This window comes from Trematomus bernacchii, unplaced genomic scaffold (genome assembly GCF_902827165.1).
Source record: "Trematomus bernacchii unplaced genomic scaffold, fTreBer1.1, whole genome shotgun sequence".
In the NCBI taxonomy this organism is placed as follows: domain Eukaryota; kingdom Metazoa; phylum Chordata; class Actinopteri; order Perciformes; family Nototheniidae; genus Trematomus; species Trematomus bernacchii.
Genome location: NW_022987614.1, coordinates 116206 through 144032, shown reverse-complemented (window position 1 = coordinate 144032; position 27827 = coordinate 116206). Strand labels below are relative to the sequence as shown.

At 40.4% G+C, this 27827-nt stretch overlaps 1 protein-coding gene across 1 annotated transcript in view; it reads left to right on the top strand.

Moving 5' to 3' along the window:
• The window catches only part of LOC117483754 (neuropilin-1a-like), a 101964-nt gene extending 74423 nt beyond the window's left edge, over positions 1 to 27541 (top strand). Inside the window, 13 exon segments of the mRNA XM_034132103.1 lie at positions 1037 to 1192; positions 2656 to 2800; positions 7608 to 7783; positions 8753 to 8908; positions 10468 to 10612; positions 16252 to 16331; positions 16333 to 16429; positions 16827 to 16871; positions 21619 to 21756; positions 23905 to 24215; positions 26102 to 26198; positions 26353 to 26397; positions 26995 to 27541. Of these exon segments, the coding sequence (XP_033987994.1) occupies positions 1037 to 1192; positions 2656 to 2800; positions 7608 to 7783; positions 8753 to 8908; positions 10468 to 10612; positions 16252 to 16331; positions 16333 to 16429; positions 16827 to 16871; positions 21619 to 21756; positions 23905 to 24215; positions 26102 to 26198; positions 26353 to 26397; positions 26995 to 27269 (1866 nt within the window). The 3' untranslated portion in view covers positions 27270 to 27541.
• The last annotated feature ends 286 nt before the right edge of the window (positions 27542 to 27827 follow it).

Below are 27827 nucleotides of genomic sequence, written 5' to 3'. Positions count from 1 at the left end.
TCACTGTCTACTTACTGACGTATCACGGTATAATTAATGTGATCCGAGCCTCTTGTTTCCCACATGCTGAAAGTGAAACAAGGTGCAAGACAGTGTTGAATTTCTAGGCTAAAGCTGTGGCTCTTTAAGTTGGTACTAAGTAGTTCATTTAATTACAGGTACACACGTTGACACTTTTAGGTCTAGTTAGAACAAACGCAGCCTTATGTTTGAGCAGACCGGGGTTAAATCGGGTTTTTACATTCACCACTTCAGCATTTTCAGGCTTTCATTTCCTGCAACTAAGTGCTTTTTGACAGTCGTTGTTGTATACTATAGAAGTGTTTTTAATTAGCTGTATCGAACTGGATTTTCTAAAACAAATTGCACTTCTTCTTTACCCTCCACGATCCAAAAAAAAGTTAATTTCAATTCACTTTAACACCATTAATCATTTCAAAGTTGAAAAGTGGTTGTCAATGTTGAGGTCATTTTAGTCAAATTGAGTTTGTTAAAACCACGTCTGGTTGTAAAGCCATCTTTTTAAATCTATATTTAAATGTTTATCCATGACTTTATATATCAACCAATTATCAATTACATGTTTCAACTTATAGCTATATGCTGCAACTGTTTAAACACTACTTTATCTCAGTCGTTTAACCATCACGTTAAGATATATATTTTAACTATTTATCCATTATTTGCAGATATATATTATTACCATTTATACATTCCTTTAAGATATACATTTAAAATGTTTTTCCTTCCATTTTAGATACATATAATATATGTTTACCAGTATTTTTAGATATATATTTCAACAGTATATCCATTACTTTTATTTTCCTAAAATTGATCTACTTTAAGATATATATTTAAGTTTAATTTTTTTTTAATAAAAAAAATTATTTTCTTTAATTTTTTTTAGCTCTTTTATAAAATGTGTTGAGTGACTCAGAGTACCAGAAGTACAGAAGTACCTCCCTGAGTGTTTCTCCTTTAATCCTTTTTGAGTATTTGTATTCACCTGTCCTTTTATCTCCTGTGTTTCCAGGTGGATTTGGGATTTCTAAGATTCGTCACAGCCATCGGCACACAGGGAGCGATCTCCAAAGAGACGAAGAAGCACTACTACGTCCGATCGTACAAAGTGGACCTGAGCTCCAACGGAGAGGACTGGGTCACCGTGAAGGAGGGCTCCAAGCAGAAGGTAATAATGATGAAGTCCTTTGTGCCGTGCATCTAATATTGATGAGTAGCGAAGGACGCTGAATTCTAATCAATGGGGAGAGAAAGTGAGGATGGCTAAATCAATGTTTTTTCCAAGGCTGACAGCTTCTGGCAGCCTCTCTAGTGTGAGCCTTGACTGAATTGAGTGCGCTGAAAGTCTCATCAAAATGCATTTATTCTGAGGAACAAGTCTGGGAGTTGTCTAAGAAGTGACATTGGTGCAGAGATAAATTGATAGCTTGCAGAGAATATGACGTACTGATAGACAAGTACATCCGACAAATCATGTCAAAGTCTCAACGTCTGTTAAAGTCCCCTTCGTGTATTGGGGTTACACATTGGGTCCAAAACTTACAAGCCACTTGAATGTCTGGGAGCAATTCATCTTATATGCTACACAAATACGGCCAGGATCCGTTGAATTTTCTGAATATTGGGTTGCAGATTATAATTTTCCAAAGGGGGGTTCGTTTAGCATGAAACACTTGAAATAACCGAAGGATAAGTTAACAAAGAAAGTAGAAAGAAAGTGAGGTCAAAGAAAACTATTTCTGCTAAAAGGTTAGCAATAGCCGCTTTCACACCAAGTACTTAGCCGGTACTTGTTCCCCCCGAACTCTTTAGTCCCTCGAACTGTCCTAGTAGATCGTGTTCTCACCGGAATAAGTCCCAGAGGGAGGATTAGGCAAATTAAGCCGCTGACGTCACTTCTTCTTCTTCGCTCGTAAACGTTGGAGTTGGGGACTGGCTTCAGTAGAAGCTGCTGGGTCGCGTCTTCCGAGTAAATCGCCAGAAGCGCCGACACCTCCTCATCACTCCACCGCTCACATGTTTTCTTTTGTGTTGCCATACGTTAGTCTCTCTCCGTTGGTGCGCTGGGCTAATGCTAATGCTAATAATGCTAATGCGAGCAAATAAAATGGCGGCTTCACAAAACTTTTCTGAGTTTTACGGGGCGTGGTTTGCAATTCGCCCAGCCAATCAGAAATTGTTAGTGTAGCCGACACACCCACGAACCATTTCCTCCTCAGGAAAGTACCACCTCGCTAGCAGGGACGATCTGGGGGTGAAAAGGTTTGCACGAACTAGGGACTATAGGTCCAGTCCTTTTTGGTGTGAAACCAAATCTCCCCCCCCCCCCCCCTATCGGCCTAGTTCGGGGGGAAAAGTACTCCGGTGTGAAAGCGCTAAATGATTGAGAGTCAGAACTAAACATTTCAGATGTGTGTATCTCACACTGCACTGTAACTTTAATTCATGTACCTTTGTTATTCATGTTTTATTATCTTATGAGTGTTTTTAAATGCCATTTTATAATATGTTTCTTAATGCTCTTAATGTCTTTTCTATTTTTGTAAAGCACTTTGAGTTGAAAGGTGCTGTATAAATAAACTTGCCTTGTTACGCTGAGTCTGGAAAGTGATCCTTTATTCTTGTCCTCAGATCTTCGAGGGGAACCACAACCCGACGGATGAAGCTCGCTCTTTCCTCCCCAAACAAACTCTGGCTCGATACATCCGGGTCCGCCCCATGTCCTGGGAGCAAGGCATCTGCATGCGCTTCGAGATCTACGGCTGCAGGACGTCAGGTAACGTCAGAAAAAATAACAAACTCACAAATACCGTCCATGATGTGAGGCTCTTAGCTCCAAGTTCTACCTCTTGATGCATTGATTTATGTCTTCAATAACACATACTGTTACTGCTGGAATCTTCCCCTATCCCCACATGGATCATTAAAGTTTAACGTCATCTAAATCTTATCTAATCTAACACATGCAGTGTCCTCACACCCACACACATTTTCTAATATATTACAAAGGTGATTCATGATGATCATATCTACACACAGTAGATACTTGCACTCACTATATGGCATATTCATTTTGGGGGCTTTTTGGTAAACAAGAAACACGGTTTATTTGTTAGCGTCTCTTAAATGTTCTTCTGCCAAGCGCCTATAATTTATTGTATGGAGCTGCATGCTTCTGTAAAAATGTCTTCAAGCTGAAACTGTATTAACACTCAAGGAACTTTTGCTATCATAAAAATGTCTTTTACACCTAGTTTTACAAATGCAAAATCATCTTTCTTTAACATTTTCTGTAATTTTACAAGCCAAAATGTTCATTTACAGACATTACATGCACAACCCTAAACCTCTGAAGCATTTTACATGTAATGTATCTCTACAAAGGGAACATAAAAAAGTCCTCTTAACACCTAACGTGAAAGAAAACAAAGTTTCTTTCAGACCATACTCTCCCAAGTCCAAAACAAATCTCACTTCTGCACATCGTAAATCAAACCAACATGTTTTTGGCTGCAGGACGAAAACCTCCCATCGCTTTCTGTTGATTTAAAATAATCACCGCTTGTAAAGTGAGCGCAGACTCCCCCTCTGAAGGACACCGTTATTCATTACTGAGGAGCAGAGAAAAATCATTACTCATCCTCCAACATTACATAAACTTTAGTCCTTGATGTGTTACAAGCAACTCTCAGTAGGAGAGCTCCATAACGCAGATATTAGACTCTTACTCACCGGAGAACAGGCTGCTGAGTGTCAGACGGGCGATTCAGGAGATGTAATCACACAACTGGGAAAATGTGTGTAAAACATAAAACATTCACTTCCAAAACACATAACCTGAAACTACATCCTCATTTTGGCCATCATTTAATCGAATTTCTTTATTTGAAGGGGTAATATTATGCTTAATGGGGTGTTCCCTTTCCTGTAGTGTGTTATATAGGTTTATGTGCATGTAAATGGTCTGCAAAGGCTGAAATCCCAAAGTTTCTCTTCCACACACTCCTACGTTAAACGCCTCTATTGGACTCCCTTGTTTCACTTCCTTAACATAGTGACATCACTCTGGAACACTACAGCTCCTATTGGCTAGCGCTCCAACACATTGTACGTGATAGGCTAAGGAGCGGGACATCTCTAAGTGGTTGACTAATCACATCAGAGCCGGCCAGCTAACAAATCAGAGCAGACTGGGCTCTGGTTTCAGACAGAGGGTGAAAAGAGGTGCTGCAGCACAGGCAGTATGAGAAAAATAAAAAGCTTTTTGAACATTAAAGCATCGAGACATGTCCCAGTAGAGACACTACATACTGATATACACCTGAACATCAGCAGGAGAGGACTCTTTAAAGTAGAGACACTACATACTGATATACACCTGAACATCAGCAGGAGAGGACTCTTTAAAGTAGAGACACTACATACTGATATACACCTGAACATCAGCAGGAGAGGACTCTTTAAAGTAGAGACACTACATACTGATATACACCTGAACATCAGCAGGAGAGGACTCTTTAAAGTAGAGACACTACATACTGATATACACCTGAACATCAGCAGGAGAGGACTCTTTAAAGTAGAGACACTACATACTGATATACACTTGAACATCAGCAGGAGAGGACTCTTTAAAGTAGAGACACTACATACTGATATACACCTGAACATCAGCAGGAGAGGACTCTTTAAAGTAGAGACACTACATACTGATATACACCTGAACATCAGCAGGAGAGGACTCTTTAAAGCAGAGACACTACATACTGATATACACCTGAACATCAGCAGGAGAGGACTCTTTAAAGTAGAGACACTACATACTGATATACACCTGATCATCAGCAGGAGAGCACTCTTTAAAGTAGAGACACTACATATTGATATACACCTGAAAATGAGCACAATAGAGCCCCTATAGATAAGTAATGAAATACAGGAAAGAAAAACTCCCCTTCTGCCGATTTAACCAATTGTTTTTCATTCCCTTGGATAACATTTGGTACTCATAAGCACATAAACACAGGAACACACACAGATAATGCTGCAGGCGGTTTCCATGAAGAACTATGTGTAAGCTTTTAATTCACATCGTGGAGGAATGCACGTCCTCAGGAGCTGTTGTTCATCGCCACATAAAACTGGAAGCATTTGTCAAATGTCACGACTGTTTGAGTCCGGATATTAGATCCAACTTGTTGTGGATAATGGATTAAAACTTAACCCGCAGTGGCCAGACTATTGTGTCCACATATTTTAGAGTTTAATTAAGTTTTCTCGTTAGGAGAGAAACTAAAAGCACAGCTAAAACGTCTCAATGCTGCAGTAATTATCTCAGTTTCCTAATAGTGGGAACAGGCTGCTCTGGTTGTTCAACAGATTGTCTCGTAGCCTCAGGGTCACATGTAGCTTCCCCTTCAACAGGCTGTCAGTGTTAAGAGCCCATTACACTTTCCACCTCCCATTTCTTCCCAAAAAAAGAAACAAATCTGCTACCAGCTGCTTCTTGACTTCTGACAAATGTGTACTCGTGCAAATCTCAGATGCGGAAAGCAGACATTGTGGTATGTGCAGTTGTAAAAGAAGCAGTAGTTTTAAGATTCATAACACAACTAGCATTACAAAAACCTCAAAAAAGCTGTTTTTATGTGAAGTTTTCCACTCTTTTCCCCGGTCAAAATGTTTCTTATTTATTGGAATCAAGGGTTTACAAATCTTATGTAGTAGAGCTGCACATATGTAAACATTAGCTGTCAACTTTTTAATTATTCGCCAACTTTCTTGATGATAAAATAATCAGTTTGAGAGATGTATTAAATGGTAGAACATCTCTGATTACAGCTTGTTGAATATAAATATATTCTCTGTTTTTTACTTTTCTAGGACTGTTAACTTAACATGAGTTGTGAATTTGCCCACATTACTCGTAGATAACTTTGAAACTTCAACCGTCTATTGTTTTAACTCACAATCCTCAAAGTAAAAGGATATAAAAATGACCTTGTGAAAACTTTCCATGGTTGTAAAATCCCTCTTTTAAATATGATAAACCTCTGTGCAGTGTTGGTGTATCTGATACGCCTTCAAACTGATCTGAAACTGGATAGCATTTCATCTGAAGAGTCACCCAAAGCAACTCAACCCTTTGAATGTCTGTACGCGCTGAATTCGCTCTGAACAACTTTCCAAGAAGCATATTTTCATGTGCACAGTGCTTGAAGTTGTATTTGTATGATTGTAACAGCAGAGCTACAAATAAAAACACAAGTTGCCAACATCAACACGCATGGTTTTACATAAGAATCTACATATTTCGCTGTTCAAACACACTGAGATGAGTCTCTGGTGTCTTCACTTTTTAACTTTAAACACTGCAGCAGCGACCAGAGGGCATCAGCTAACTGCTGACTAAAGCAGTGTCGAGATAACGATAGCAGAAGCCTTTTTTTTATCGTACTGTACGCCTCTCTCTCCCCCCCCCCCTCTCCCCACTGGACTTTAACACCCCCACACACACTCACACACACACACACACACACACACACCCACACACACACACACACACACACACACACACACACACACACACACACACACACACACACACACACACACACACACACACACACACACACACACACACACACACACACACACTCAGACACTGAAATCCAGCACCAGACACTTTTTACGCTGCTATGGACAATCTTGCACTAATGTACATTCCCAAAGATATTGAAGTGACTGTTGTTTTGTATATATTGATTGTTGTGCTTTTATTCATGTCTTAGTGTTTGCATAATGTGTCTGTTGATTGTGTATATATAGGTATATACATATTTTATACATATTTGTATATATATTTGTTTTTTTGTATTTGGGATTGTGGGAAACGGTATTTCTGTACACCAGTGTTCATTTTGGCAGCTATTTTAGATTTAGTCTTAGTCTTTAGACGAAAATGGTTATTAGTTTTAGTCACATTTTAGTCCTTTTTATCCTTCGTAGTTTTAGTCTAGTTTTAGTCGACGACAACTCAAAACATTTTAGTCGATGAAAAATCATAACATTTTAGTCAACTTTTAGTCAAAATGTTTTCTCTCTTTAAACAATATTCAGTTGGGCAAATACAGGTATCTGAAATTGGAATCAAGGTGACAGTATCAAGTGTTGAAAATCGTAAAGCAACATTTCACTCTCTTAACACTTTACTTGTGCATGTGAGTGACGTGTGCACTAATTCAACCAATGACAGGGGTGCATTTTGACAGACAAGACGGACAATTGGGGCAAAATATCCTGCATTTTGAATGTCCGATAGTCCACCATTAACACCTTAGTCCCGTCTCGTCAACGAAAACTAAATATACATTTCGTCATAGTTTTTATTATCCAAAATCTATTTTTAGCTCGTCATCGTCTCGTCTTAGTCATGTAAAAAAGGTCATTGACGAAAAAAAATTCGCCATAGTTTTCGTTGACGAAATTAACACTGCTGTACACACAAACTGAAAGATTGACAATAAAGTTGACTTTGACTTGACTTTTAAAGGTTTCTTATCTCCCTGTGTCTCTCTGTACAGACTACCCGTGTTCAGGGATGCTGGGCATGGTGTCCGGTCAGATCTCAGACGCTCAGATCAGCGCCTCGTCGTACGCAGACCGCGGCTGGGTGGCTGAAAACGCTCGTCTGCTGACGGGGAGATCGGGCTGGACCGGGCAGCAAACCAAGCAGCCCTTCAGGAACGAGTGGCTGCAGGTGGGGCTGGAAACTGAGCTTTTGGTGTTAAATAACAGGGAATAGGGGGGTCTATGGACATGCAGATGACAGATAACAAGAGTCAAACCCCTCCTCTGACTGTTGGTGCTTGAAATATTCTAATTGAGTAGGTCATTGTATAGAGTTCTGCAGGAATTAGTCCTAAAACCCGGAAATAATGAGTTCCTACTTCCGGTTCCCTTGTCTTTGGGTCATTGGTTTTGTAACGTGCTTTTGGTTAGAGGCCTGAAACAAGGTCTGTGGTTAACACAAGAGAAGAGATATTACATGTTGTTCTATAACGCAAAATATATCAGTAAATACGCCACTTGTGAATCTCCAGAGCCTCAATGTGTCATAAAAAAGGCGGTTGCTAACAAGTGTTTAAATGAGACTACTAAAATGTCTTCGCGCTAACATTAGCCGCCTTTAGCTTAGCGGTGCTGATGTGACTGTCATGTAGCTCTTTTATAGCCTAACATTAATACTTAACTTCGAGTAAATAAAAATCATAAAAACAGTTTTAATATGTAGAGATTATCCTGCTGAACAACACGTGTATTTATCATAAACGGCATACACAAATACATCATCACTGCACGACTCTATAGCAGGTTAAAGAGGATTTTGCATGTTATTTTTATGAATTTGTGGTCATACAAAGTTAGTGTGATGAAGGGCTGACAGACAGTTCATATTTTTGTTTATTTTTATTCTGCTACAAAAGGGGAATAAATAACCAGAAAAAATGATCAGAAAATCATCTGTGTTCACCATATTCCATCTACTATACCCTTTGGATGTTTTATGGTGTTGTGGGATTTTGTTAAATATCTGCTGCAGAAAACGATTTAGTTAACCAAAAAAGACAAACGGTGTACCGTACACTCATTGATCAATCTGCCAGTTGTTGACTCAAACAAACCATTCTTCCCTTTTCTCCTCCCCTCCTCCCCTCCTCCCCTGCAGGTGGATCTGGGTCAGGAAAAGATGGTGAGCGGCGTGGTGATCCAGGGAGGGAAGCACCGCGACAGGAACGTCTTCATGAAGAGGTTCAGGGTCGGACACAGCCTGGACGGAGAGGGGTGGACAATCGTCAAAGAGGACAACACCACCAAGCCCAAGGTAGGAGCAACACGTTCATGCTTAAAGGTCACCTATTGTGCAAAGTCCACTTGTTCATGTCTCTTCTACATCAACATGTGTCCCCTCTTCTTCATGTCTCTTCTACATCAACATGTGTCCCCTCTTCTTCATGTCTCTTCTACATCAACATGTGTCCCCTCTTCTTCATGTCTCTTCTACATCAACATGTGTCCCCTCTTCTTCATGTCTCTTCTACATCAACATGTGTCCCCTCTTCTTCATGTCTCTTCTACATCAACATGTGTCCCCTCTTCTTCATGTCTCTTCTACATCAACATGTGTCCCCTCTTCTTCATGTCTCTTCTACATCAACATGTGTCCCCTCTTCTTCATGTCTCTTCTACATCAACATGTGTCCCCTCTTCTTCATGTCTCTTCTACATCAACATGTGTCCCCTCTGTGTAAAGAGACTCTGAAAGTTACAGGAAAAAAGATTCTCTCTCTTTTTGTCCTGATCCATTTTTATAAAAACCTGTCTGAAAATGAGCTGATCAGGTTTTGGCCACTTTATGATGTCATAACGATGTTTTGGCTTGTGTAACCATTAGCCAATCAGCAACCAAGGTAACCCCCCCCCCCCCCACACTCAATAAATAGGTACAGATGAATAGGAATACTACTACTTCGATCAATGTGTACTTGCTTATTTGTCACAACCACATCAACACAGCCACATGATTATCAATGAACAGAAATACAGAAAAATTGTGAGCCAATTTTTGCGTAAAAATACTAATTGTTCTCCCCATCAGATGTTCAAAAGGCTCAGATCTAAAAGTTAAGGAGTTTATAAAGTTGACAAAGAAGCAACATAAATAGTATAATAACAGTACAGTACACATGCAACGATAAAACAACTGTGTTAAGAGTTAGCGATTGAAGGACTCAAATCTGGGTGTTTTCTTTCAAATTCTGCCTTTTGGACACAAAATCACATCCGAGCTTCACCCATAATGCAACACTGCGCCTGAGATGAATCAGGAAAAAGCAAAGCTCGGCACTTCAGACAGGCGGGGGGGGGGGGGTTTGGTGTTTGGTGTCTCACCACTCGACCATTTTCATTTGTGCCGCTTCCACATATGAAAGGATCCCACTCTGGTTCTGATTTCCTGGCTTTTATCTCCTGTTTCCCTCCTTTTTATATTATGTTTTCAGACTTATATCAAACTGATCAGAAGCAGACTTAAGAAGAGAAACGTTATTGTTTGCTCTGTGAGGGATTTACACGGGTTAAACTCCAGTTATGTATCTAATATATCATTTCCATTTACTTGTATATAGACTCTTCTTGCACTATTTCCATTTTATTTGTATTTACTTGCACATCTCCAAACATTCTCTTGCACTATTGTATCTGTTTTACTGTTCTATGTCCTATATGTTGCACTGTTGGAGGAGCCTGACCTAAGTTTTTAATTGCCATATCTACACTGTAGCTAATGTGCACATGACAATAAAGCCTTGAAACTTGAAAGTAAAGTACAATCAGGCTCTGACATGTCTCTCTCTCTCTCTTTCTCTTTCTGTCATTGCTCAGATTTACCTGGGGAATCAGAACCAGGACACCCCCGAGCTGCGGTCCACGGGCTCCCTGCTGACCCGCTTCATCCGGATCTACCCGGAGAGAGCCACTTCCGAGGGGCTGGGCCTCCGTCTGGAGCTGCTGGGCTGCGAGCTGGACGGTGAGTCACCAAAAGAGACAGGATTTACTGTGATCAAAAAAGACCCAAAACAAAGCTTACAACCAACACTTCTTCTGGTTAAAAATGACCGCATCATTGTCATATTTAAAATACAACATGTACGATTTATCTCACGATTTATAAGTTTGAGGACATTTTTTTTTTCTTTTTTTTTTTGGACTGTACTTATATAGCGCTTTATCCAGTCTTTAAGACCCCTGAAAGCGCTTTACATACTACATGTCGTTCACCTATTCACACCCATTCATACAGAGCAGTGTACCTAACTCTAGGACCTAACATTCATACACATTCTCACACCGTTGGCCATCGGGAGCAACTCAGGGTTAAGTATCTTGCCCAAGGATACATCGACATGTTGACTGCACGGGCTGGGATCGAACCCACAACCTTCTGGTTGAAAGACGACCGCACTCCCTCGCAGCCACAGTCGCCCTCGCCCATTTAAGGAACTTCTACTGTATACTTTTTTTTATTGAGTTTCTGCATTGAATCAATATCAAAATGTGGTCAAAAAAGACCCCAAAAAAGCTTCCAAACAACACTTTTTTATCCTGGTCGTAAACATGATTACATATTCAGGAGGATGGAATAAGAGCAGGAGAAAGAAGAAGATTCGAGGGGTAATGAAAGAGACCCCAGGTGCTATTCGGACCCCTTTCAAAACATGTTAAAATAATCCTATAAAAAATACAGCTTGTAAGATTTAATTTCATGAAGATCTTAACATTTTGGGGATTTTTCTCCTGAATTATACACTTTTTATTCCAGTATTATCTTCAACGAGAGCAGAAGTATTTGCATTATCTTCTTAAAAACTCTAATATCAGATTCAACTTAAACAACAACATCTTCCAATAGATAAATAAACTTAAGCTGAATTCACAGGGTTCCTATATGTGCCTTAAACCTTTTTGTTATTGCTGACATTGCACAGTAGGAGTAAAACAAAAAGTATAAACTGGATCAACTTTACTCTCACCCCCCCCCCCCCCCCCCCCCCCCCAGGGCAACAAGGCGCAGTGATATTACAGGGAGGTTGATATTAAAGCAGAACTGTGGTTTCTGGCTTTGGAACAGTTCCTCTTAGCTTTACAAACGGAAACAAAATATGTGCAGAAATGCAGCTGAAATACAGGAAGTAACAAAGTTAGTCCGGAAATCAGTCCGTCTCCAGGTTAGACTGAGCATCCGTACTCTGATCTAATGTATCTACGCATGCATCCACGCAACATTTTTTAAGCTTATTAATAGTTGCTTATATGTCACCGAGCTCATTATGCTACTACATAAAAGCTTATAAAAGATTAAAAAAACTAAGCAACATCTAATGTAAGAATAACAGTAGGGTGGATTTTCATGCACAGACTTTTGTGTGCTGCCCCTTGAAGGTATAGTTATGGCGCGTTTCCACTACAGCGCGGAGCACGGTTTAAGAGGGCTGTGACGTCAGCGGCCCGTCTTTGGTTGCGTTTCCACTTGGCCTAGTACCGGCCGGCGGGTCCTAATTCACAGTTTTTCTGGCCTCATAAAATCGTGGGTCTAGGGCCAGAGACAACGAGGCTGAGTCGGGCTGAGTATGCTAAACTAGAGAGAGAATCGCTGGCAAGGGGGCTACAACTACAACAAGATGGACATATTTGACCGTGATTTAATTGTAATACACGTTTCAAAATGATGCCGAAGTAACAACATACTGATACCGGTTAGTAAAAACCATGAATTAATGCTTTGTCAAGTCTGCAGACAGACGGCAGGCGAAAAACCTTTTAAAATGCGTGTTTTCTAAATGGAGATTGGCTAAGCTAACGCAGTATATGCTCCGACCGTCCACAACAACGGCCTATACAGACATAAATAAAGCAGCGACTGTATTCACCATGACACAGGCAGTCTGTGGTTTGTACTTGTTTAACTTTTGTCTAGTTTCTGAACAGATATGAGGAGCTGTGAGCTCTGAGTGCTAACAGCTAACGGCTGTGTTGTTTTTCTGGGGTTCTCATTGAAGATGACGTCACGGCTCCGCCTACACTGCGTTACTATAGATACTACCCCAGTTCCTAAACTGTAATGGAAATGCGCCATAAAGTGAGCCAGTCCTAACGAGGCCTAGCCATACCGAGCGAGGCCGAGCGAGGCCGTGTAATGGAAATGCGCCATAAAGTGAGCCAGTCCTAACGAGGCAAAGCCATACCGAGCGAGGCCGTGTAGTGGAAATGCGCCATTAGTAGATAATGGAGGTTTGAACAGGGTTAGGGTTTAAACATGCATGTATTGGATGTATTTGCATGAATGTGTTCTCAGTCATTAAACAGTCATTAAACAGTGAACTGCTTACACTACAGGCTGCTTATCTGCACTGTTTGCTGTAATGAGAGAGAAATGGCTGACGCATGCCGTGGCAGGCTGCTATCTGTCCTGCAGCAGTGGTCTGTGTGTGTGTGTGTGTGTGTGTGTGTGTGTGTGTGTGTGTGTGTGTGTGTGTGTGTGTGTGTGTGTGTGTGTGTGTGTGTGTGTGTGTGTGTGTGTGTGTGTGTGTGTGTGTGTGTGTGTGTGTGTGTGTGTGTGTGTGTGTGTGTGTGTGTGTGTGTGTGTGTGTGTGTGTGTGTGTGTGTGTGTGGAGGGCTCGACCTCCCACAGTAGGTGAGGGAGGAACAGATGAAGTCTCTCTGGTGGAGTTTGAGTTATCGGGTTGCCCTGCAGGGAGAGCGATAAGGATCAGCAAAAGCAAGGCCAGATTTGCTGAGTGCATGGAAGGAAAAGTGTGTGTGAGTGTGTGTGTGTGAGAGAGTGAGAGAGACACAGAGGAGGATGGAAAAGAGCAGGAGAAATGAAAAACAGGAGATAATCTTCAACTTTTAGGGAGTTTCAGGGAAAACCGAAAACTTTAAAATCAAGCTTTTCTCGGGGTAAAAAAGCAAAAGCTCTGAGCAGCTAATTGTTATTTCATGTATGCCAAGCCCACAATAATCTAAATCACAGCCTGTATCTCTTCATTAATGTACACAGTGATAAAGCTTTTAGTATTAAAAGCCTTTTTGATATAAGGGACTCAATGTATGATCACTTTAGCAACATTTCATTTGGATTTATTACACAACTACTCCTCGAAAAACAATGTCTGTTGATTCATCAGAGGGTCATGTTGCTTAAAAAAAGTCCCTTCCTCTTTCTAGAAAAACCTCAAGATGCCGGGTTTAAACTCACGAGAGGAAACAAACTCACGTGACGCCTGCAGATCAGTTTCATATGTCGTTGTTTAGTTCAAAGTCACAGATTCTGCTTCAAGCTTTGAGTTAATTCACAGACTTACATCCACGCTGTTGTGAGAGCAAACAGTCGTCCCACTCAGAAACACGTTTTCCTACAAAGTTTAATTACATGCAGACCATCTGGGATTTTTACATAGCTTCCATATGCTAATTCACCTTCAATTTGCCTCGTTTCCATTCAAAACACACATCTCCAGACTGTATGGTGGAGTTTAACAAGATACAAGAGCTCCTGTCATAATTACTTTAATCCTTGATGGGAAACTAGAGCGCCGCAAAATCTTCAGTTTTCCATGGTTTCTATTCAAAGGATTAAATCTAATATCTCTCTATCCAAATTACTCACAATAATCTGCATGTAAAAAGCCTATGGCGTTATTAATCTGTACTCAAATTCAAAGTATATAGTGAGGATAAAGACCAAAGCAATAACAAATCTTAATCAAAGTTCATAGTATATTTCTGTGTAGGTATACATCGCCTATATTGATTATTGCCTTTAGAGATATTGTGATATTGTGAAGTACTTGCTTTTGCTTTTAATGTGGCTAAATGTACTTATCTTGTTCTTACTTTTTACTGAAGTCATGCTGTTGTGATAAAACCTCCAGAGTAGCAATGCTCTGCTCAACTATTTTTAAATTTTTTAGTGACTTATAAGATGTTCCCTCAATTAAATATTAGAATTATTATTATTATTAAATACATTTGTTTTGCTTATTCCAGTTTGCATATCCAACGAGACTGAGCAACAGTGAAGCTCAGGTTAATTCGACTGATTAAAAAGCAACAAGTTTGAGACAGTATTTCTTTGATAAGATAAGAAATATCAGCTCAGTTCCCTTTTCTTGGTATTTTCTTGCTGGGGTATTTAATAGCATTTTTATATTTTAACTAAATAACCGTTGGAAAAATGCAAATATTTTTATTTTTGTCTTTGCTCAGTCAGCAACTTAATATGCTTCTTAGGTCATCAGAAAATTATAACCCCTCAGTAAGGACTTTTTTGTGGGGCCCAACTTATTTTAGACCCCGGTTCTTCCTGTGGAAAAAGGAAGTGAAGTTTCTGAGTTTCTGTCAAGGTTCTAAGTTCCTGAAAATGTTTTTGTGATATTGTTATATTCTTATACTTCCAAAATGTGATAGGGACCAGCCTTTAGGACGGATACACTCAAACATTAAAAGCCACACTTTTAATTGACATTTTGTTTATTGGCGTTTAGTTTCTCCTGCTTAAGACATATACAAATGTTTTGCCCCCTAACAAAAAACGAAATCAATCAATTATAAAGCAAGCAAAATACCAGGTAAAAACATACACATAATATACAGAGATATACAAATACAAGTAATTAATAATATATATACAGGGTGTCCGCGGGGTCTTAAAAAGTATTAAAAGTTGATAAATCAATTAGCGAAAATGAAGGCTATTAAAAAGTATTAAACGGCATTTTCCAAGGTATTACATTTTGTAGCTTGTTTCCAATAAGTATATAACTTGTCCAAAGAGGTTGTATTCTACAGTCTGCCTGAATGTAATCATTGCGTAGGTGTGTAGTGTGATTCTGTGTAGTTTATTTATGGCATCCCGTTGGGTTTGACGTCGTCTGAACAGGACATCGCACGCTCACTGCTTGATAGCGCGCCAAGGCCCGTTTACGCCGGTTGCTAAGCAACATCGTTACGGGGAAATGCAAGTCTGCGTCCAAATGGTTGCAAGATAAGGAGGAAGGACAATCAATACTGTATATAGTAAAGTGTGTTTTTAGCACTTAACACGTGGCTTGTGTGTGGTCATTTAATCTTTTATGATTCGTATGATGTTTTAATGTTTTGTCAAGCACTTTGTGACTATGTCTGTGAAAAGCGCTTTATAAATACATTTTACTTGCTTACTTATATTGCATTGTGTTTCAGTGCAAAAAAAGCTACATTTAACAAAATGTCCTCCATCTTATCCAGATATTACTACAAACATAATAAATAGTCACAAAGTTGCAGCTTTTAGACTTTACTACAGTAAACCAGGTAAAAACATACACATGATATACAGAGATATACAAATATAAGTAATTAATAGATAAATGTGTCAATTGTGTTTGACTGAAGAGTTGCACAGGGAATAAAATGCATTGTGTTTCTGTGCAAAAAAAGCAAAATGTCATCCATCTTGTTCTGTATTAGGATCCCCATTAGCACTAGCATGAGCATTGGCTATTCTTCCTGGGGTCCTCACGCACACAAAACATACTTAAACATACATAAAACAAAACAGCTCATAATTTCATGCAATTGACAGTGAAATGAAAACTAAAATAGTCATCTAATTTTCCTCTTATCCAGATATTACCACCACAGCGCCCCCCACCACCCCAGGCGCCTCCACCCTCCCCATGACCACGTTTGGAGCGACCACCACGGCCCCCCCCCACGGCCCCCGGCACCACCGCGGGGTCCGACTGCGAGGACGGACACGACTGTGGCGCAGAGACCGAGGATCCAGACTATGACACCGTGATGGGTAAAAAACTAAACTATGATCCTAACTCTGAGTCTAAACCAACCCTAACCCAAGGTCAAAGATATCAAGTATTCTGTTTAAACTACATCAAAATTCAAATAAAAAAAAGATAATGTTTCTATAGGTATTGCAAAAATATCATAATTATAAGATGTAGTAGTCAAAAATATAATAAAAATTGCAATTTACTATAAATATTGTGAGTATATCTTAATTGTGAATACGTTTGGCAAGGATAAAAGAATAGTGAAAATGTAATATTGTGACAGATTGCAGTGCAAACCGATATGAACGCCTGCTAACCTGAGTGTGTGTGTCGAGTGTGTGTTGGCATCTGTGAGGGCGGGATGAACCTTGTGACCTTTGACCCCTCTCTGACTGTTCCATCTGTTTGTAGCAGGAGGAGCCACGTCGGTCGAACCCATCCTCGACTTCATACCAGGTGAGCCACAATCTGCCGCCATGTTTACCTTCCTCCTCTCATCTGTCATCATCGTTACATCAGATTTACTTCACTGATCACAATTTGGGAAACAGTTCTAGCACAGCAGCAAGTAAACAAGGCGTGGCACATTATATTAAAGAGGAAATACTATTCTAATGTTCAGGTGTATATCAGTATCTAGTGTCTCTACTTTAAAGAGTCCTCTCCTGATGATGTTCAGGTGTATATCAGTATCTAGTGTCTCTACTTTAAAGAGTTCTCTCCTGCTGATGTTCAGGTGTATATCAGTATCTAGTGTCTCTACTTTAAAGAGTCCTCTCCTGCTGATGTTCAGGTGTATATCAGTATCTAGTGTCTCTACTTTAAAGAGTCCTCTCCTGCTGATGTTCAGGTGTATATCAGTATGTAGTGTCTCTACTTTAAAGAGTCCTCTCCTGCTGATGTTCAGGTGTATATCAGTATGTAGTGTCTCTACTTTAAAGAGTCCTCTCCTGCTGATGTTCAGGTGTATATCAGTATGTAGTGTCTCTACTTTAAAGAGTCCTCTCCTGCTGATGTTCAGGTGTATATCAGTATGTAGTGTCTCTACTTTAAAGAGTCCTCTCCAGATGATGTTCAGGTGTATATCAGTATGTAGTGTCTCTACTTTAAAGAGTCCTCTCCTGCTGATGTTCAGGTGTATATCAGTATGTAGTGTCTCTACTTTAAAGAGTCCTCTCCAGATGATGTTCAGGTGTATATCAGTATGTAGTGTCTCTACTTTAAAGAGTCCTCTCCTGTTGATGTTCAGGTGTATATCAGTATGTAGTGTCTCTACTTTAAAGAGTCCTCTCCTGATGATGTTCAGGTGTATATCAGTATGTAGTGTCTTACAGATGTCCCGCCCCTTAGCCTATCACGTACAATTTGTTAGCCAATCGAAGCACGAGTGTTACATAGTGATGTCAATTTGGAGTCCAATGGAGGCATTTCAGACAGTGGGGGGAATATTGTGACAACAATATATACAAATGACTGAATTTGGAATTAAAAAAAAGTTAAACCTTACGTAACTTATTCCTCTTCATCTCATCTAGTCTCCATTTTGTTTTTCATCTTCTCTTATACTCTACTTTTCCTCCTCTCTTCTCTAAACTGTACAGTAACTTTACAGTGTCCACTTTACAGGCTCACGTACAAACAAATGTGCCCGTTCAGTGTTGCCACATCAGTGCATTAATTCAGCCGATAGTCCCATCATTCAGTGTCGACAAGAGTACTGGCCGCAGTCACCGAGAACAATGAAACGGGCTTTCATGGGAGCGAATGGCTTTTCCATCGGCCCACTTCACAAACGAGGCTTTAGCTCAGAACATACACACAGCCGGGCTGCAGGAAGAAGTGATAGATCTGCTCTGAAATGCACTCGCAATGTTTAATATCATGTGTTTTGGGGAAAAGAGGGAAATCAGACAAGAAAAACAAACACAGTCACACACTTTTACTAACATTAAAAGAGGCAAGAAAAGGACAAATGTGAAGAGAAAGATGCAAAAATCAATGAAACACAAATATCTTGTTCTTGCCGTTAAAGCTATCAAATATAGCTGCTTTGTCAATAGTCAATGTTTTTGTATTTAGTCCAAATAATATATTGCTTTGGCTTAATATGTTGCAGCAGAATTGATTTACTCTGACTGAACGATAGCAGTTGTTTCCTAGCGTTAACTGTTAATACCTTAAATCCTCTACAAAGCCAGGTCTTCCTGCAACTCCTTTTCATTCAGATTGCTTCATTTTCAGTTTTTCTTAAAGGGGACCTATCATGCAAAATGCACTTTTGTACGTCTTTTCTACATGAATATGTGTCCCCGGTGTTCCAGGGAACTCACCAAGTGTCAGAAAACACAACCCTCTCTATTTTCCTCCATACCCAAATCTCTAAAAAAGGGGCTGCAACGGATCTGATAAAAACTGATCCAGATTTGAACACTGTCCTGACGTCAGGACGGTGGCGCTACGGCTATTGGGCCAACTCCACCAATCAGGAGGAGACAGCCACGGCCATTGCCGTTCGAAAGCGCTGGAGACGCTGTAGTACATATGCCAGGCCTGTAGGTGGTGCTGTTCTCACAGAATCTGCCCTTGCAAAAATAACATTTTTCAAATTGAGCAAAATGAGGCATGGCTAAAATGCATGATCTGTTTGGTATTTTGAAAAAAAAAAAGTATAAATATGCCTTATATAGGTATGGTCCTACACTATATTATTCAAATATAGCATGATAGGTCCACTTTAAGGTCTAACGATGTTAAGGTATCCAAAATCTCACAAGATAAGATAAGAAGAGCCTTTATTGATCCCCAGAGAGGAGATGCAGGTGTTGCAGCAGCACAAGGACAGACACAAATAAGTATTGTTACATAGAGAAAGGTCAAATAAAATCAGTATATGAAATAAGAAATTGATGACAAGATGAAAGCAAGAACATGACATGGTTTATGTAGCAGAAAATTAATCATGTAACCCCTTTAGATTTGATCTTAATCCCGTATTATAGTGATCAAGAAAATGAAAGAAAATGGTGGGAAGAAATGTGTTTCCTAAAAGCCACACACGTAAAAAAAACATCACATGACATTTTTGAATAATTTATTGAGCCTCCATGCACTCCACATTTAAATCCAAATGAAGCACTTTGTTTTCGCCCCCTTTCTGAACATCTTAGCAGCGTTTCGAATTGTGAATACACCTAATTCTGTTCAATTAAAAGGAGGTAGAGTTATGAATAGAGAGAAAGGTGGAAAAGATAGCTGCAGTGGCAAGAAGACAAGGACAGGAAGGAGAATAAATAGGGATGAGAGAGAAAGGCAAAAAGAGAGACGGATAGTGAAGGTGGAGCGAGAGAATAAAGGCCTCCTGGGTCTCAATTATCCGAGTCCAAGCATCGGGTGAAGACAGCTCGGGGGTGAAGGGGAGGGTACCATCTCCTCGGTCATCTCTGCATCCTATTAGCCTCTCAGAAACAACATGTCCGGCTTTTAGAGATGTCTGCATTCATTTAGAGAAGCTGTGGTGAACTGCTGCAGAAAAGAAAGGAGGGACATTTTATCTTGTTTGGGGTTTTTCGAGGGGCCACATCCGCGTTTGGTGGCGCCACGCCTTCCACGACAGAAGAACAAATGAATGGGGACAAATCGTTGTAGGTTCAAGCTTCTTCATTGTGAGGAATTGCCGCTTTTCTTATAGCATATCATTTTAAAATGAATCGCTCTGGGTCTTTAAATGTAGTTCAGATGATATACCCTGGTGGAAACTAGTCACACAGCAGCTTCTGACTGTATATATATACTGCAATACATTAGTTGTAATAGGTTATCCTAGGAAATCTGACAAGAAGTCAAAGTTTGTTGCTATTTAACAATAGCAATGTTATCTATGGACACCCGGGTGCAAATAGCATTGTTAGCTATGCATCCTATTAGCCTCTCAGAAACGACATGTCCGGCTTTTAGAGATTTCTGCATTCATTTAGAAGCTGTGTGCTGCAGAAAAGGAAGGAGGGACATTTCATTTGTTTGGGGTTTCTCGAGGGGCCACATCTGCATTTGGTGGCACCACGCCTTCCTCCATTCCTGTCCTGATCCCAAACATCTGTAGGCGCTTTCTTTTTGTTTTCAACGAGGATGTGGAGCGCTGTCTCTCTCCGTCTTTCTCACCCCGCTCCATCTGCACGAGCCTTTTTTCTGCTTGCTGAGATCGGTTTCCCACAAGCTATACAATTTATACTGCGTGTACAATCCAGCAGGAACAGCTTTCTGATATTGACGTTACAAGACTTTCTTCCTCGGGCTGTCTCGTTTCTTTCCACTTCAAAACTGGAGACAGTTTACTGGGCGAACACCGCACATGATGATGGTTTTTAGCCTGGATTTACAATGTCAAAGAGCATGTCTGAGTGTTTTGTAAAGTCCTTGGAAAACAGGTTGCCACACATAACACTGTCTCCTACAAAACCACTTTTTAGGAAACCTGGTAAATGCCACGGCCTCAAATATATATTTATATAAAAGACAGAGAAGCCAGTGAGGGATTGTGTTTTTGTGGCTGCACTTGGAAAAGATTGTAAATAGCATAAACATCCACTTGTTTGTGAGGGAAAGAAGCAGCTGATTAAAAAAGTAAAACGATTAGTCAGTGAATCGACAGAAGAACAAATGAATAGGGACACAGTCGTTGTACGTTCAAGCTTCTTCATTGTGAGGAATTGCCGCTTTTCTTATAGCATATCATTTTAAAATGAATCGCTCTGGGTTTTTAAATGTTGTTCAGACCCTGGTGAAAACACTCACACAGCAGCTTTGGACTGTATATATATATACTGCAATAAATTAGTTGCAGCTTATCCTAGGAGTTCTGACGAGAAGTCAAAGTGTGTGGCTAAGTTTGTTGCTATTTAACAATAGCAATGTTAGCTATGGACACCCGGGTGCAAATAGCATGTGACAATAATGAAATGCAAGACAAAACTTTGCGTTCGGGCTTATGAAGAGGGGAGTGGTCCCTTTTTACTGCTATGGTGTGGATTAAGCTGGAAGCTAAGCTAATGTTAAGGACAACACACACAACACAGTTAGAAATATTTCAGGCTATGAACCTCAATAGTGACGACTTTGTTGCATCTGTTGTTTTCCAACAACATCTTGGATTTTTTTCATCAACTATCTCACCTCCAACTGCTCTGTTTTATTTCTTCTGTTGCAGCATACGTGTGGTTTGCCTGTAACTTTGACTTCTCGTCGTTCTGCGGCTGGACCAGAGAGATGGGGACCGGGGCCGAGTGGCTCATCCAGACTAACGGAGCCCCGACTGTCCACCGGGGGCCAGCCCTCGACCACACAGGTAGGAGACAAGTGTTCACATTAGTTTTAAAGGTCACCTATTATGTAAAATCCACTTTTCCGTGCCTTTTCTTCATCAACATGTGTCCCCTCTTCTTCATGTCTCTTCTACATCAACATGTGTCCCCTCTTCTTCATGTCTCTTCTTCATCAACATGTGTCCCCTCTTCTTCATGTCTCTTCTACATCAACATGTGTCCCCTCTTCTTCATGTCTCTTCTACATCAACATGTGTCCCCTCTTCTTCATGTCTCTTCTACATCAACATGTGTCCCCTCTTCTTCATGTCTCTTCTACATCAACATGTGTCCCCTCTTCTTCATGTCTCTTCTACATCAACATGTGTCCCCTCTTCTTCATGTCTCTTCTACATCAACATGTGTCCCCTCTTCTTCATGTCTCTTCTACATCAGCATGTGTCCCCTCTTCTTCATGTCTCTTCTACATCAACATGTGTCCCCTCTTCTCCATGTCTCTTCTACATCAACATGTGTCCCCTCTTCTTCATGTCTCTTCTTCATCAACATGTGTCCCCTCTGTGGAAAGAGACTCTGAAAGTTTCAGGAAAAAAGATTCTCTCTCTTTTTGTCCTGATCCATTTCTATAAAAACCTGTCTGAAAATGATCTGATCAGATTTTGGCCACTTGATGATGTCATAACGATTTTTTGGCTTGTGTAACCATTAGCCAATCAGCAACCAAGGTAACCCCCCCCCCCTTTATCACCTGAATCTCCTCCTAGAGCACCATTGAGTTCTTTGTAACCAAATCTCTCTCAGAGGGGCGTGGGGAGGGGCTCCTTATTTTCATCTAAAGTAACAGACAGAGAATCAGCACTTTGGAAACAGGGCTGAAACAGAGGGGATTATGGGTAATGCTGCAATGATCTGTTTGGTGTTTCAGACAAACACTTCAGAGACAGGTTTTGTATATATCTGAGACCTATAATATATTGATGAAAAACAGTATAATAGGGGACCTTTAAACTCTCTATCGGTGGTGGAAGAAGAACTTAGGGTGTTAACTTAAGTAAAAGTAGCTTCTGAAATGTAATAAAACTACAGAAAGAGTTGAAAACACAAGTAGAACCCTAAGACATAATATTGTCAGCACTGGATAAACCTTAAAAATAAATTAAATTGAATAAACGTCCTTCAAAAACTTCTCTTTTTACAGAACACAGATTTCTATTCATCATTCTGCCTCAGCTCTCTGACCTTCTCTCCATTCAAACTCCAGTGATGGATGTGTTTTGTGCAGACAGCGGCGGCTCGAAAATGAATGATTTCTCCTTGATTTTCTGACTTAACCAGATCACAAGTAAAAAATGATTCCTTTGTGATGTCAAGTCGTAACGTCTGCTGAAGCAAGCTTATTTTGAGTCCTTTGTTCTAAGCAGAAAAGCCTGAAGAGTCCTTGAATTTGAGGTCTTTGACACCGAACAAGAACACAGATTTTATATCGTTTTTAAAAAAGACATATTTGCAACAGAACAGACCAATGCTGACATTTTGCTTAGTTTGAATGCAATAAATAATGAACCTTTGAGAGTTTAAGATCCCTTTTATTGCTTAATATCAATCATGTAATGTATGTTCACAATTGAAATGTACAGAAAACAGTATTAAAACTGTAGTTGTACATTCTTTTAGTACACAGTATTACATTTTACACACTTGTGTCCTATCTTGTTCCATTTTATATGTGCATTTGTATCTATAAGGAAACTTACTTGCACCATTATGTCTATTGCACTTCTTGTTGCACTATTAAATGGCTTTTCTTTTCACGTTAGGTATATTGTAGGTTGCATTGTTGCCAAAACTACAGTGTAGATAAGATACAAAAGTTACAAAAATAATACAATAAACCCAGCAGCATAATAGTAAAACTGTACACTAACAGTGCAGTAAAAAGAGCAATTAAATATCTACAGGAAACATAGACGGTCACATCATTAATGTAAATATTAATAGTATTTAGTAGTGCAAAAAAACGTAGTGGCAGATACGTAATTGCACGTTATCATAGCACATTATTAATAATAATAATATTGCACATGTGATATAGCAGCGAGTGTTTTGTAACTACTTCTTTGAAACACTTCTCACACACCCCCTCTTCCCTTGTCTCTTGCTGCCCCCTGCAGGCGGACTGGGGAACTTCATCTACATGCAGCTGGGTGACAGTGACACCCCGAGTAAAACTGGTGAACATGACGGTGATGAAGAGGAGAAGGTGGCGAGTCTGGCCAGCCTGCCCATCACAGCCACAGACTCTGACCTGTGCATGTCCTTCTGGTACCACATGTTCGGGGAGCATGCGGGCGCGCTGCACATCAGGCAGAGGAGGGAGGAGGAGGAGGCGGGGGGGCAGATCCTGTGGACGCTCAGCGGGCACCAGGGCAGCCGCTGGAGGGAGGGGAGGGTCCGGCTGCCTCACTCCAGCCTCTCATACCAGGTAATACACTAATTTTAAGATAAGATAAGACTTTATTTATCCCGAGGGAAACGGTTGTGCCAGAGTTCCACAAATACAATAAACCCAGCAGCATGATAGTAAAACTGTACACTAACAGTGCAGTACAAAGAGCAATTAAATATCTACAGGAAACATACACGGTCACATCATTAATGTAAATATTAACAGTATTTAGTAGTGCAAAAAACATAGTGGCAGATTATATGTTCATTTTAATATAGGTTAGGGTTCAGAAGAAGTTAAGATATTTACATGTTCAACAGGGGAGAAGAGCGATAATTAGAGAAGTATAGCAACAAGTATAGTAAATAAAATGTAGTGTTGTTACATTTTACTATCATGCAACCCATTGGTGCATCATGTCCTGAATAGACAACTTTGCATATATTTTTAAATAAGAAGTTTGTAGATTGTCTAAAGCAGGGGTTCCCAACCCCCGGTCCGCGGACCGGTACCGGGCCGCAGAGGTGTTACTGCCGGGCCGTGAAATAGCTGTGAGTTTATTGTAATATTTGCAGAATTATAAATATATAAAAATATTTTATCATAATATTTTTTTCAAAAAGTGTTTAATTTTCGCACCTATGCCACCAGTCATATTATTTCATCCAGTAGCTAGTTAATCTTTCACCAGAAAACCATTGAAAATGGCTTTTATGATGTTCCGAGGGATTCGGCGGCTCAGCTTCTTGTTCGCACGAGCATGTTACCGGTGCGCCAAGTAGGAAGAGGAGCGCACAGGAGACAACCGTTTGATTGCAGACTGTTATGTTTATGTGGGGAAATGGTGGTGCATACATTATTTGAGATATATTTCAAAGTCGGACTTCATTTTAAGGACATGTCGGCCAGGGGTGTAGAGCTATTTGTTTAAGCACCGGATTGGCAAAACAGGAGAGTAAACCAGTCTGCCTTGATCTATGAATTAATGTCCGGGACTCTCATGGTATCTGCTGCCCGCAGCTGTTTTATAGAAGGAAACCCTCCTTCACTTCATGAAATGGCTGCAGCATCAGGAGGCAGCGGGACGTATACTCGGTAAAGAGCTGTGCCTTTTTACGCACCGCCTTCGCTGTGTTTAACTTAATCAGAACAGGTTAAGAGTGACTGCAGGCTGCTACGTGTTAACCACACACACATCTACACACATCGAACTGCCCGATTACTCCCCCTTTTATTAGTTTTATGAAGGAGATGCCAGTCAGTCACCAAGGCGCATGATGTGTGTGTGTGTATGTGCTCTGCTCAGCTCAGCTCTGTGTGTTCGGTGTGTTTGTGTCTGTCCGACACCGGCATATATGCGGCTGTTCCCAAAATAAATTAGTTTAATCTTAATCTCGATGTAGTGCTAAATGCTGTCGGGAGTGCACCGGAACGAACGACACTATCATAATATCTTCTGAAAACAAATGCCAGTGACACACGCGCGCGCGCGCACACACACACACACACACACACACACACACACACACACACACACACACACACACACACACACACCCTTCATAATGCGCCTTCTCCTCGTTTTCCCAGCATTCACTGGATTATCCGTAAATCATACAAACAAAACCAAAACGTTGATTTATCTGTTTTCCCGTTTTGGTTTAAAAACTGAATAACGTCGGTTCTTTTTTAAACTTTGTTAATATGTTTTGGATGCATATTGTTCTAGTATTTGTTCAGGCTGTTACATACAATTAGCCTCTGTTGCTACCTGCTGGTGGTGAGTAAATATTAAAATCAGTTAAAATTGACAACCGGTCCGCGATTTTTTTTTAATGTATCTACCGGTCCTTGGCACAATAAAGGTTGGGAACCCCTGGTCTAAAGCATGTTTTAATGACTGACTGTGTTTTGTTTCTCAGGTGGTGGTGGAAGGAGTTGCAGAGAGACGCAGTGCCGGTCACATCGCCGTGGACAACATCCAGATCATAGATGGACTCAGGATGGACGACTGCAAGGGTGAGTGCTGTGTTATTATACCTCACTTAATATTGTTAATATATACTGTTATACTGACCAGGGATGTGTCACCTCACAGATCGTTGCCCTTCTTTGTTTTGTCTGACTTTATTTGCATGAATTTGATCTAATGTAAGCTGTTTTTTCTCTTCAGATCCAGACACTCCTACATCTCAACCTACTGAGATCTTCATCCTACGTAAGTTACATTTCTGAATCAAATGTTGTTAAAAACGTGTAAATATGTTCATGTTGGTTGCACCGACTCTTGATTTTACAGAGCACGTTTCGATAGACTTTCAATGCTCTTCACAGAATGGTAAAAATGTGCCTTCCTAAACTGGGATTTGTGCAAATAAAATCTAGCAAATAGTCCTTTAAATTACAATAACAACATCAAATGAATACCAACAATAGAGTTGAAGGATCAAACTTGTGTTTGCTTCTAAGAAATTATAAAAAATGTTTCAGTTAGTTGATCATTTTTAAGACAGGATCGAATCAGTGGATTAAAATCTTCCAAGAAATGTTGTACACATACTTAAAACTACTCCTGGTTATTCTTTTGTATGTGAACCATGGATTTGTATAGATTTCCATTGTTCCAGTTGGCCAGTTGTTTCCACTAATTACCGTAGATGTAACTTCTCATTTTGACATGAAACCTTTAGATAGAAAACCCTTTATAAGAAACAGATGACCCTTAAAATGAGATCATTTACATGACCACTTTAACAGAAGATCTGATGGATAATAATGGATCATAACTAGCGTCCATCTTTTTCGTTTCTCCCAGCGATGGACTCCCTCTCCCAGGACAACAGTGAGCTGGGGGGTCCGGGCAACATGCTGAAGACCCTGGACCCGATCCTCATCACCATCATCGCCATGTCAGCGCTGGGCGTGTTCCTGGGCGCCATCTGTGGCGTGGTGCTGTACTGCGCCTGCTCGCAGGGCAGCATGACGGACAGGAACTTATCCGCGCTGGAGAACTATAACTTTGAGCTGGTGGACGGCGTGAAGCTAAAGAAGGACAAGATGAACGGACAGAATAACTACTCAGAGGCGTGAGGCGGAGGGAGCTGCGGATATCACTCCGCACGGACATTGCAGCCAATCATGTGGGAGTAAAAACACGGGGTCCGAGGCCTCTGAAGGGACGGCAGGGTGGGCTGAAAGTGAGCCAATGTAATTTTGTTTTCTCAGGAGCGGCAGTGAGAAGGACTGACCTGCAGGGGGCACTGTGTATAAAGAATCTGTACAGTAACAAAAAAAAAAGAGAAAGGATTCTATTTGTTTTTCGGTGTTGATTTCATGTAATCACATGCTGGTGTTGAGACCAATTCAGAAGAAAGTATCGTTTGTGTACTTTATGGAAAGATTAGTTTTTATTTCTGTTGTCTTTTTTGTTCAGATGTTGTAGTTTCACAGAAAGAGAGGAGAAGGTGGAATTTGCTATTGGGATATATGTCTCTTTAGCTCGTCATATGTCCCTGTGAGTTTGTGTGTAAGAGTGTGTGCGTCCATCCATATACTGTATATGCATTTAAGGTGTGTATCATTCAGTCTAGCTGTAGGCATGTATGTGTGCATCACACTCATGTATACACAAATTGACAGCATCTTACT